The sequence below is a fragment of the Harpia harpyja genome, chromosome 1 (assembly GCF_026419915.1).
Source record: "Harpia harpyja isolate bHarHar1 chromosome 1, bHarHar1 primary haplotype, whole genome shotgun sequence".
Classification (NCBI taxonomy): Eukaryota; Metazoa; Chordata; class Aves; order Accipitriformes; family Accipitridae; genus Harpia; species Harpia harpyja.
This window is the reverse complement of record NC_068940.1, coordinates 27,736,098-27,749,105: the sequence shown is the minus strand read 5'-3', so window position 1 is coordinate 27,749,105 and position 13,008 is coordinate 27,736,098. Positions and strand designations below refer to the sequence as shown.

The 13,008-nt window shown below is 38.5% G+C and overlaps 1 protein-coding gene across 1 annotated transcript in view; it reads right to left on the bottom strand.

The window, feature by feature from the left end:
- The window catches only part of SEMA5A (semaphorin 5A), a 345,161-nt gene that overhangs the window by 125,374 nt on the left and 206,779 nt on the right, over positions 1–13,008 (bottom strand). Inside the window, exons 9-11 of the mRNA XM_052781946.1 lie at positions 8,583–8,868; positions 4,936–5,071; positions 1,407–1,611 (exon numbers count right to left, since the gene is read on the bottom strand). Coding sequence (XP_052637906.1) covers positions 1,407–1,611; positions 4,936–5,071; positions 8,583–8,868 — 627 coding nt within the window. The remainder of the gene's footprint in view (positions 1–1,406; positions 1,612–4,935; positions 5,072–8,582; positions 8,869–13,008) is intronic.

Here is a 13,008-nt window from a genome sequence, read left to right as displayed (position 1 = left end):
TTCAATACATGTTTCTGTAATTCAGTTTCTGTCAGGAGACCTCTACAATACAAACAGCATTTAGTATTGGCATGATTTCACTTAAAACGCTATGGTTTACCAACCAGCAAGCTGTTTTGACTAGAATTCGTCAAATCCAAGCACAGCTTTAACCTATTAAAAGCTTTTATACTACTGCCTATCTTTCAGGGAGCACAATGAGAAAGCTATGAGGATAACATGCAAAGAAATAGTCTCACCTGAATGCACCAAATTACTATAAAATTTCTTCAGACTCAAAAGAAGCAATCTTCTCTGAAGAATATCATGCTTTCAAGTGAAAATTAAATCAAATATTGAACCACAATGCACATTTTTCTTGGGCTCTTGATAAATTATAAGCTATAGACTATAGAGTTTTAATTAGTAAATCATAATTTTAGTAATTATAGGATTGATCCAGTTTCTACTGAATCAGTGACAATTTTGAAATTTACTTCATTGATTGCAAGATCAAATAAATAGGATTAGGGGTTTTTTTCCTCTTGTTGATCAACAGATTCTTTCCCTAAATTTATCATACTTGGTGCCTACTCGCTGGGAGACAAACTATGCACATTAACAAACCATTGCTTTGATGAGCTATCCCCTACTAACATGCATAGGACTAAGTATTTGAGAACTACCTTAAGTTTTATCCCATGAGGCTCTATACATGTTACTCCAACCTAGTATTTCAGTCTCAGCTGGGGACATCCTTGTTCTGCAAAAACAGTTCTCTGACAGCCTCGCTATTTTTAAGCAGCTTGAAATTTTGAACCAAGAAAGCAATATTTCTAACCAAGGCAATTTTAGGTGGAGGATTATTTTTCTTCCATTGCTAAGTTCACATATAAATGGGCAAATAATAAGGCAGGGTGTAAAACTGCATAATGAATGACTTAAAAATGAGATGAAAAGGAAAGGTAATAAAATATTTGTGAGCAGAAAGGTCAGCAATAGCAATAGCAGCAATTGTACTTGCTATTTGTAAAGTTACTTGTATCTCAGAGGATCCTAAACCACCTTATCTTGGGTGAGAATGTACCCTGAAGTACACAAAAAGAATAAAAGATAGAGAAACTTGTGAAGTCTTGTTTGTAGAATTTCCAACTGATCACTCCCTCAAGAGCATGTAGGCTTCATACCTTCAAAGGAGAACAGGAAACGGACACCAAAATTTGACTTCACAGTATAATATAAACAAAGACATTGTTAACTGCTGAATTCATCTACTCAGAAAAGGTAGGAGGTAGAGTTAATGCTGTCAAAGAGGAAAAGCCATTGTTCAAGGTGCACTATACATATTTCGTAACTGATTCACAGAACATTAAAACTCATAGACCTCATAAACTTTTGCAGGTATCACAGCAATGCAGAGTTCATACCTGTGGCAAGATAGATGATATGGAAAAGCATGTCCTTGCCCTGCACAACATCCACAACCACATGGGAAAATCGGCTGTTGTCTTCCATGAAGTAAGGAATTGGAATAACTGGTTGAATGACCTCATGCATTAAGAAGAATTTTTGAGCATCTTGAAGATTTCTCTCAGTCAGATTTACATACAAACCCTGGTCCATGGTGCCACACTGTAAACACAGAAAAGTAGCGTTACTATATACATCAATGATAACAACAGATTTACTCTCTGATTTACAGCACAGGAAAATAAAACCCAAGAGTCTATCTTGTAGCGACACTGGAATTTCACTTTCAGGTCTCATTTTGGTGTTGACCAGACTGTCCACACAGCGACTGAGGAAGCTCTGCTTTCCCGAGGCAGTACTATGGAGGCTCCCTACCTCTAAACAATAGGGAAGGGCACCAGACTGAGACCACAAGTAGGCTAGAGTAATACTTTGTTATATCCTATGCTCACAGGGTGGGAAGAAGAAAAACTACCATCCAACAAACCACAGAATTTTCTGACTAGTTTTCTTTAGAATTTACCCAGACACAGTGCGAAAGACCTAACAAATTTCCAAAGGAAATCCCATGTCCTACTGCAGCCAGGGTCTGACAGAAATCCCAGGTGAAAGCACCACGCGCAGTTCTAGCACCTTCTTCAGACCCTGTGCTTACTAGCCAACAAGGGACAGTGCGGAGCTCTCACTATAAAGTGTTATCCACGGCAAAGACATTTTTGCTTTGGAACTGACTATATCTTATATGTGAAAACTGTACTCTTTCCTGACAGGAAAGCATTCACTAATTGCACGCACAATTTTCGACCACAGATGAACAAAGCAAAATAAGTGGCAGTTAATTTTAGTATCTTTGTGTTTAAGTCTTCAACTAACTGAGGACACACAAGAGAAATCTGCTTAGCGCATGCGAATATGTAACCATCCGCATGTTTACTCACTTACAACTGCACGAGGGAAGTAAAGCAGTACTTCACAACATTTATCAAGTATGCCGGTAATGTGAAAGGCATACCCAAGTCATACTTTTTTTGTTCTATTCTACTATGTCATAAATTATGCCATGAATTACAGCATGAACAAAATAATACAGTGTGCAAACCCCTACCAGTTATTTTTTCATTATTGCCATGTTTTCAATCTCAAATTAAATGCTCATTCCAAATCCACAAATATTAAGAAGAACTCAAATAATTTCATAATGAGACATCATATGATGAGGAAAGACAGTTAAGCAACTGGCAGGAAACAATTACATGCTCTGTGAGCACTCTGCATGTCAGGCCAGTGAAAAAAATAAACCACGCCAAAGAAGAATTTCTCTGAATCTATCAAGCAGGAAAGATTCCAGCTGGAACACTCATAGTACACTGAATACATATGGCCCTTGGTCTTATGATGGAAATTGTCCTGTGTAAAGAGAAAAGCAACAATCTCCGGAGAAAAACAGTGTTCCTCAAAACTGGGACTCCAATAGTATTCTAACCTGGAAAATATTTCATTAATATAATCCAGTCTTGGAAATACAATATCTGATGCAACTATCTCTACATAGCAGTAGTCTTCCTTCAAATCACACACTTCCGTCTGTTATTGCTGAGTAGGTGAATACTCTGAGGATAAATCTACTTCTGAGACTACACAAACAGAACTTCTGATATTTTATCATAAGGACTCTACACAAGAAAAGTCCTTCTTTCTGGGAAGGAAACTAGTGACTCAGCCAATGAATATCCCATCTACATGAAGTATGTACTCTAAAGCACTGTCAAATCACAAAAAATGGTTACACCTAGCTCTGAGCATTAGACTAGCTTCTGGTATACATCACTGCTGCAGTTACAGAGCCAGAAATCTAACAGAAAGTTCGACAGAATAAAAGATAGCACCTGCAAAAGAACAGAAGCTCGACATCGCTAATGATACCTAGAGATCAGTTAATGCCAACTGGCTTCAATACTGTGTTGTAAAAGGCCACGTTACAGCTTTTAACACTAGTGCTGGCCTGCAAAGCTGTTGCTCAATGAGATATGATACACCTGTTGCCACCGTTCTCCTAAACTGGATGAAGTATGAGACATATTAAAATCAGCCAGACTATCCAAGCAAGAAATTTCTTCAATGCCTCAGTCTTGACTGGGATTTAGAGATGAGCACGGGTAGTACAGGAGAGACTTAAACCGTTTGTACACAGCCGTCAGGCTGTCATCTTTGTTTGCATGTAACATTCTGTATAGGGTGCACTCGCAATAATTATCAACACATTAATTCAAGGTTTGTAGGGAGAGGTAAATAACTTTTATGGGACTTGCTTACCTAGTCAGAAAGAAGATAAGATTTTTACATACAAGCCCTTATTCAGGCTTTCTCCTTCAAAAATTTAGGCTCACTTAGACCTTCTTACTATCACTGTCTTGACAATACAAATATTTCTACAATATGTAAAAAGCCCACTTCTGCAATATGGCTTACTTAAACAGTGTCTTGTCACGTGGGGCTAATGCCAAATACACTATTTAGGAAAGGTAACGTGGCTCTGGCCTGTAATTTGGAGCAAATTCAGTCCCTCATTTTCCTTCGTGTGCATAAATCAGGAAGTAATTAAAACTACCTACAATCCCCAAAGGGTGATTCTGTTTCATGCTTGCAAAGATCCCATGACTCTTACAAGAAGATGGAGAAGGCTGTTACAGGGGCAGCACTGAACTCGTGAAATTGCATTGAGATTAAGGGAGGGTGAAAGGTGGATAAAGGTGAATACACTTAAGTATCTTGGTGAAAAGCTATTGTTAATCACTAAATTAATGCTGTTTTCCCTTCCATTTCCCTTGCTAGAATTTCACTCACTAAAATTGTCCTAGCAGGAGTAGTGACTACGCAGAAAAAGAAAACAATGCATATGTGCTTACCTGAAATAGCCTTTTCTTTTTGTAGAAAGTTCCACTGAGTGACCCACCTTGGACTAATTAGTTTTACATTGTCAGCCAGCTGCAGATTATTACACACTCTGAGGCTGACAAGTTCAAATGAGGGGCACACCACATCACAAATGCTATTAATCAGACTCTTTGGGGAGTGTGGACCACCTTGCACAGGAAAATATACAAAATCCTGACCACTCCTCCTTCACCCCCACGCCCTTTCTTTTTTCTGTCAGACAATGTTCCCTTTTCAGGTTCTAATAGCACAAATACAATGTAAAAGAAAATAGCAGTTTGATCATACTTCAGTCAGGAATTAATGTTACCTTGAGAGATATCTATAGTGTTTCATTTTGACAGAAGATTGAAGTTTTTAACCCAAATTATTTTGTGGAAGGATAAAATTAAGTATGTTGAAATAAGGGGAACTCTTAAGGCTGTTTTTTTTAGAATTTTTTTAAGGTCTCAGGATATAGCATACTGCAAAACTGGACTTATTAACTATGAACCATACAGCACTCTGAAAAAACCTCATGTAAATTATTGTCCTTCTCCCACGTGTCTGTACCTGAAAATTAGGGTTAGGATTGGGATATGGAAGCCAAGCAGAGCGAGAGTTTTCCTGGTATTTGAAGGGTCCATTAAAGGCCTGAGTTATGGCACTCAGGTTGAAAACACAAACTGCTGAGGCTGCTATGCTGTTCCTGCAAAAGAAATGTAAACATTAACCTAAGTAACAACATTAAAAAGTCCATTTGCTGAAAAATAAATAAAAAAAGGCAGTAACTCTCCAATCCTTCAATTAACAAAACAGATATGATCAGCCAGGAGATGAGATCTCAAGTTAATGATATATGATGTGCTGATTTAGGCACAGACATTGGATTTAAAATTTTTGTCAGCCTTGCCAAGCAGCTGGCGTGGGAGAAACTCAGAACTTGCTACCTTCTGCTGCTGCTCTAATACCACAAGGCTGTGCTTCCACACATAATCACATGCATTAGGGACACTTTTCTTCTAGTTACAAAGTTCAGGATGAGATTATTCTCAGGGCTCATTAACATTTCTTCTATACAACCAATGGCAGCATGACAGAAGTAAGGATTTTCAATGTATGGTGTGTCTCTAGACCCTGTAGAACCCTGGGTAAGACACCTCCACAAAAATCCTGTCTTCCAAGAGATGTTGTACAGCAATAAGAATGCAAGTTCCAGAAATCCATCAAGAGAAAACAACTTGGACTACATACTTTACAAGATATCCTGTTAGAGGAACAAACAGAAATAAACAGCAGCCAGGCAAAATACACAATTTCCTGTTCTTGTCTTGAAAATGTGATATATGTGACAATAAAGTAATTCTGCACAGTGTAAAGAACATAATCCAGTGACTACGAGAGCTCATAATATGGAAAACTGCACTGTTCTTTTCCACAATTTGAGATAAAGGGATAGATAATGAAGGTGGCAGTTGCACAAATTTCCATTGCAGGTAAAACTGCTGACAATCCACACAGAATTTTTTTTTTCTTTTCTTTTTTTAAACTTAGCGTGTAATTTACACAAGACTTAAGAAAGCCTACTACAGAAACTCCAAAATGATGGAAAGAAAATATAACCCCAGGGAGCAAATCTACCAACAACTGAAAAAAAGAGTTAGGTTATATGGATTTAATAGCAGGACAAAAGAGCAATTTGCTTTCTTATGCTTGTCACTCTTATTTCCAAGAAACCCCACAACTTGAAGTTTCATGCTAACAATTTCTACAGAATCAATTATTATTGGTCTTGATAGTTCCTTGCCTATATAAACTATCACTAAAATGCACCTCACTAATATTATTAACCATACCAATGTCTTCTTGAATTTCTTGAAGTCCTTAAAGGACATTAGACACATGCTTATAGATTTTTGGATAGTCTGAAAGAAACAAAATCAGCTTCATAATGAAGCAGTGGCTATAGTGGACTTAATAGTCAGCCACACATAAAGGGTGCAGGTTTTGCCATTACTCAATCGTTATTGACAGAAATGCTTGTTTTTTCCCCACAAGTATATTAAAGTATATTCACAGTATATTAAAAGAAACATTAGGGTACAATAAAATCATTGCAATTCTGAAGATATTGAGATTGAAGAATGGTGAATGTCGTTCAGTAATATCTGATGCTGTTACACCAACAGAAAGGCATATGTTGCTCCCCCTCATGGGAAACCCTGGCGCTTCTCCACCGTGAAGTTGCAGGAATGAAAGGTGGATCAGACGGGTTGCCCACATATCTGTGAACAGGTATTCAGCATGGGGAAGTAAACCTAACTCTGCCACATCACAACAATGTCCAAAAATATTTGATAGCAGAAACAAATATAATTTAAAGGGAGCTATCAAAAAAACCCCAGCCCCAAACAGTTGTAATTAATTCCTCTTTGGATCGTCCATCTCTGCTGGACAAGGCAGAATGCTGAGCCACTGGGGAAAAAGCAAGCAGAGGCAAGGTTTTAAATACTGTCTACTTTCATGTGGCAAAGGTAGTCTTACATCAGCAAGCCTATTTTCAGAAGAGCCAGGGTGTGCTGATGGCAGCCCTGATATCCTTACTCAGCCTCAGAAACTGTGGAATTTGTAGCAAAGGAAACTCCAAAATCCCCAAATTGTCAGGACAGCCCTTCTGAGAGAAGAACATTGTTCCCCTTCCGTGGGCAAAGCCCTGTGGATTTTCCCGAGCAGAATTCCTCTGGTCAGGCTTTCCGTGGCAGGAGTGTGTCAAGGCTGTTTTGACTTCTCATGAAAGATCATGTTGAACAGTGTATGAGCATGCCACCTGAGAAATACCTGTTTTCTAAACTTCCAACTAGCTAAAAAAACGGACCAATGACATTAAAAGTACTGATGAAAAGAGCATCAAATTTTCTCATCCCCACTAGGCCCAAAGTCTCTACTATTCTCTTTAAAAAAGCAGCATTTAGATTCATTACGTTACTCCATTGCAGAAACAGGGTTAAGCTCATCATCCAACACCACAAGTCAGGAATCGTCACAGCCTGCTGCAAACAGCCCCTCACTAGTCATGCTTAAGAACTCTTAAAAGCTGCCGGACCAGGGGCGAGCCTGAGTCTGGAGGATGCCCAGATGTGTTAATAAGGGACTGTACCACAAGCATGAAAACTAGCTTAAGCACAAATTCATGCCCACTGTCTAAAATACTTAGGGATCATAATTTGTTGGCATTAATTTGTGACTGTTTCCAACTGGTTAACAGATATTTATACAAGGTAGGTATCCAGGTGTTTACAGCAGTAGCAAGGGGCACTGATCTACAGTTTAGGTGCCCAAGTACCTTTTAAAATTCTAGGCAAAAGTGACTTACATAGCAAGACACTGCAAGCAGGTAATAGAATCAGAAAACAAAATCTGAAACTCTGTTGCAGGGGTCTAAAGGCTGGGCTGTACAGCCTTAACCCATAGGCTGCTCTCACCGAGCAACATATGAACTCCAGTTATCATGCTTAAAGTAACAAAGGACATTTCTGAGATAAATGTCTCTTTTTTCCTAAGAGGTAAGCAACTCTTGATATCAAACCCAGAGTCTAGGGAGCTTTCACATCCATCTAATGTTTTAATATTTAACAAATTTTAATTTTTAAGACCAAACTGTACATTTTTTAATTTTACCTTGTTGATATAACAGGTTCAGTTAAAATCAGATTAAATTCTTGGTTTGACCCTCAGACTGACATGAGTATATGTTAGGACTAATTTACAATATGTAAGAGCACCTCTTGTGCTCTTTTGTGTAAGGTGAGCTCTTCCTGACATGGTCAAATTACATCATGTCAAATTCATGATTATGTTACATTACAATTACAAAATATGTATTTCATAAACACATAATGCAATTATGTATTACAATAGTGTGGAAAATAAAAAATAATGTCTTTATAAGAATGTATGAAAAAGATGACTAAATAGTCTTAAACACAACTGGCTCCTTGATGTCAGGAAATACTAAGAATTCTTCCTTTTTTCATATGCCTTCAACAATTCATGTGGGAAGTATTTGGAACTGACACGTTCACAAGAGGACAGTGGATTGGGCAAAACTAGTTTGAATTTATGATGTTTACTTGGTATATGCAGAAGAGAGCAGCTGAGAAGCTTTAGTTTTTACTGTCATAAATAGCAAGAAAATAAAATATATAATGGAATTTACTTACACATTAGTGGTAAAAATCCCATAGATTAAGTCCAATTCTGGCAGGAAGAAAGTGCTCTGTAGTTCATTATAGTAAAATGGAATTTCTCCAGGGCGAGAGCAGTTCAGCCGAGCTTTCATGAAGGTAGTCCAGGTATCCTCCAGCACGAACTTGCCACCAATGTCATTTTTGCACACCCGAGCAGCACGAGAGAAGACTGTTTTCCCACAGTCATGTTCCACCGCATTCTCCCGGAAGAAGAAGTAGGTAAAGTTCCCAATGTCATAAGATGACACAAAATTTGGCTCTGAAAATAACAGAAGAAAAGATGATTTATCACCTTCTTGTGATACAGGCACTCATATTAACATGGAAGTTGGATTTAGCTCCCGGCATTAGATTTAGAAAAACACACCTTTTACTATCCTTGCAGAGAACTGGCCCCACGACGCCTGAGCAGGCCAGCTCGTGCCCAGGCAGGATTATGCGCTACGTGAACATGGCCAGACAGACGCTGCTCTGGGCGCTACCGCACAGGACTCTGCCGGGCAGCCCTGGCCCAGCTCACGGTATTCTACCGGCAAAAGCACCACAGAGTTTTTCTTCTCCACATATGGGCATAGTGGAGTCTTACAATGTAATTGCTTTATCTGTTGTGTTATCTCTGCTTCTGCCTTGCCACCATGCCGTTACTCCAGATTAGCAGAATAACAGATGGCAACCGAGTGTGACTAAGAATCTGCGCAGAGGCTGTAATGAAAAGAAAGAGAACTCTACACAAGAGCGTTTGATGGTAAGATAACTGCATTTCAGCCCTAACTCGCTTAAAGCTTTTGATAGTATTACAGTATATTTTTTTCTTTTTTCATGTTTTTTTTCTTTTTTTTTTTAATGACTAAAAGCTGATGAAAGAAACTGGCGGTGATGTAGGAGAAATTAGAGAATATATTAAAAAAATAATCTAAAAAAGAACAGATCGCAAGATTGGATACCAAAGATAATAAATATGGGGCCCATTTCCCATAAGGATTACTAAAACTGAGGAGAGTCCATGACCTTAAGAAAGATTGACAACCTGATGAGTTCTTAAAGGAAAGACAAATTTGATACACAGATTTGTGGAGAAGAGCCCCCCTTGTGTAAGGAATCATTAAGAACAGTGGTATCCCTGAGAAACAAGCAAAATTTTTGTTTTCATTCCCAAATTTTATAATAAAGTGGGAAAACAAAGAAACAAACAAAACTATTCTAAAAACATATATTGTGAGGAAACACTCCAAAGAAATTCAATAGGTGAACATATCTTGACAGCACTATCGTATTGAAAAAAGCTGCTGTAATTGAATCTAAGCATTTTGCAGGAACATCTCAAACCTGTCACAACTTTTGAGGGGAACTAGAAAGGCAAGCAAGGTGGCACTTCCACGCAGCAAGCCAAACTCGGTCAGACAGCTCTTCTCCAGCTCCCAGCTTACGTGGCCTCTTGTGCTGCTTCCCCCTCTATCTGCTGTGCTGAGAGTCTCCAGGGCAGGTTTTTTGGCAGCGGTGGTCATCGGCTGCCCAGGATACCTGAAGCTGAGCAGATACGAGAGCTCTCTCACTCCTCCCTGTTAACGTTCACCCATTACCGCATTAAGCATTCCTTAGGATAAGTCTGTAACTCACCACGTTTTCCCCACACTCAGATCTGCACAGGTGTTTTGCTGGAAGACAGCAACCAAACACTTTTGAGGAGAGCTTGTTGGTATCCTGAGCTCTCAGAAGTTACATAGTACCAGTGCGTTTGCGTCTTAAAAAAAAAAGGGGGGGGGGAATGAAGTAGTTTGACAGGGCTTGTGAGAGCTATAAAGGTAAAATTGGGTTGACAATATACAAATAGCTAAACTATTCGTAACATTTTCCCTGTTAGAACCCCAAATCTTCATTCCACATGTGTGTAAAACTTCCATTACAATAGGGATTTTGCTTTAAAGGCTTCACGAACCTTTAAACTTCATTATTAGAGTTTACAGTTTTGTAGAAATAATTCTTAGCTGCTCATGAGCTCTCATTCTTTAAATATAACATATAATACTGTTACACATTTACACGCTAAACACCAAAATTGGTGAAAGCTGAAAAAAGATCTTATTTTTTAACTTTGTTAATCTTTTTTTCTCTAGAAATGTGCATGTTTGCTGATAGGTAACAGGGTAGAATGATATACACGATTTAATTACAAGCATTAATGCTAAGATGACAAAAATATGTGGCTAAAAATCAAAAAATGATATAGTATCACATTCTAGACAGGTTAGTTTTGGCAGGCATCAAATATTAAAGATATATCCAGAGATACTTGCATGCAAAGTCTTTTTGCTTATTGTAATGCCCAATTATGTTTCATTCATCTCAATACACATCAATGTTTTCAGCTCTATGGAAGAAACTTGTATTTATTTAACTAAAGCATGCTAGAAATAAAATGTTTTTAGGAATACCAGGCTAACTAAAAAAAAAAAGAACCCACTGTCCCACATTATCCAACTTCAATTTATATCCATACCACACCTAGCCATTATTTCTCTTAATCTCTCATGTACTTTCTTCCCTCTCTATGCAAAATCCTTTCAGATTGTTCTTATACTCATGGAAGGAACTGAGTGTAACTTGGGCTACTTGTCCACCACACTAAGGTTAGGTCTTAAAGCAATATCCTCTAAAGGTGGACATTAAGAAAAACAATCCACCTGAAACAGCATAGGAAAAGTAAAATTTTCCAACTATGCATTTGACTTTTTGTAGCCTATAACCCTGCTTTCTCTTTGAAATTATATCAAAGATGTCTCAACTGATGTAAAAAGATTCTGCTTATTGTGCAAACACTCAACATCAATTTGATCCACCCACAAAACCACCCCGTACAACCACTAAACACGGAGGCCCTGCCTTGCAATGAGGCCTGATGATGCTGCTCCTCGCTGGAGGCCCACTGATATAAAAAGGTCTCTACGTTGGCACAATAGGATCTCACTGCAGAGCCAAAAACACTACTAGAAGCACTCAAGGTCTGGAGAACAATGAATTACAAATAAAATCTTCATGAACCGCAAGAATAAAAATCATATGAAATGCATTCATAATGTTTTTAGGGTTCTTGAAAAATCCATGTCAATCTATCAAGAGACATTATTTTAAAGTTGCCCTGATAACCATAATACATGTATAAATAAAAACTAGTACTCATATTTCATGGATTCAAAACTGAGAAACAATACATACATCTGCAAACACCTATACATATACTTTACTGATTCTGAACTGATGAAAATGTGACCTGCTGTTGAAACTTGCAAAAACTGTTTTCATTTGCATGAAATATAATAATCTCAGAGCTACCTCAGGGAATTCTGTGGATATGGAAGGATTATCATGTCAGACTTTATTTATTTCATTTTCTCTTTGGGAAAAGTGATCTGAATCACTTCAAAGCTTCAAAGGAAAAAGAAGATTCCCATCTAGGAAAAATTAGTTCATACGTTTTCAAATATCGTGCTGTGAACTGCTATTTGTTGACATGGAGGCCTTCCCATAAAGGTTTTTAATGCAGCAAATGAAATGACTCTCTTTTTTCTGCTGAATTTGCAAATAGTTCTGGAAGAGTAAACACATCTTATTTGTGAATTATTAGGTCACCACAAGAAGTGTAAGGATTCTGGCATGTGACAGGACAGAGCAGGTATGGAACAACATGAGAATGTCAACCTGTAATAATGCATCATGACTATTGCATACGACCTTTATAGGTTTTTATATATTCAATTTATGGATGTGTCAGGCTGACTAGACTTTCCCAAATTAAATGGAACCAATGGAATCAGGAAAGCAAGAAAACGAGTTTGTCAGTGTGACGTGACAAAGATCTCCAGCGTACAACATGGAGCAGCGCTACACAGATACACAAACCCATGTGCTGAAAGCACTGCCTGGCCAGTTAGTGCTGCCGCTGGGCAAACACACTGTAGTGTGCTATTTCTGAAGTTTGCTTACTCAGCACAAAGCCTGGGAATCTCTACGGCTTTCTTCATAAAGCAGCATGACTGTCCTGCAAGGACGTTTCCCCACAGACTCTCCTAAGTTATTGCAAAAAAGATGACTGAACCGTGTGAAGTCAAGATAGTGCTTCAATCTGAAATAATCTAATTGTTTTCCTAAAGGTTGGAGACAAACCTACATTTTCCAGGGAGCATGGTCTCTCTGTTCTTAATGAGAAGGCACTTACTAGGAAGAGACAACGCTTCCCTTTCGATTATTTTCCCTTTCCACCCACCCAGGGAACTCGGAAACCAAAGAGACCAAGTCCACAGTCGCTGCCAGGCCGGCGGCACGTTGATGCTGTCCGACAGTGCTGGCTGCTCCTGTAGGAACCGGCTGCGGCTCTGCCAGGCAGCACAGGCCGACGCTGCAG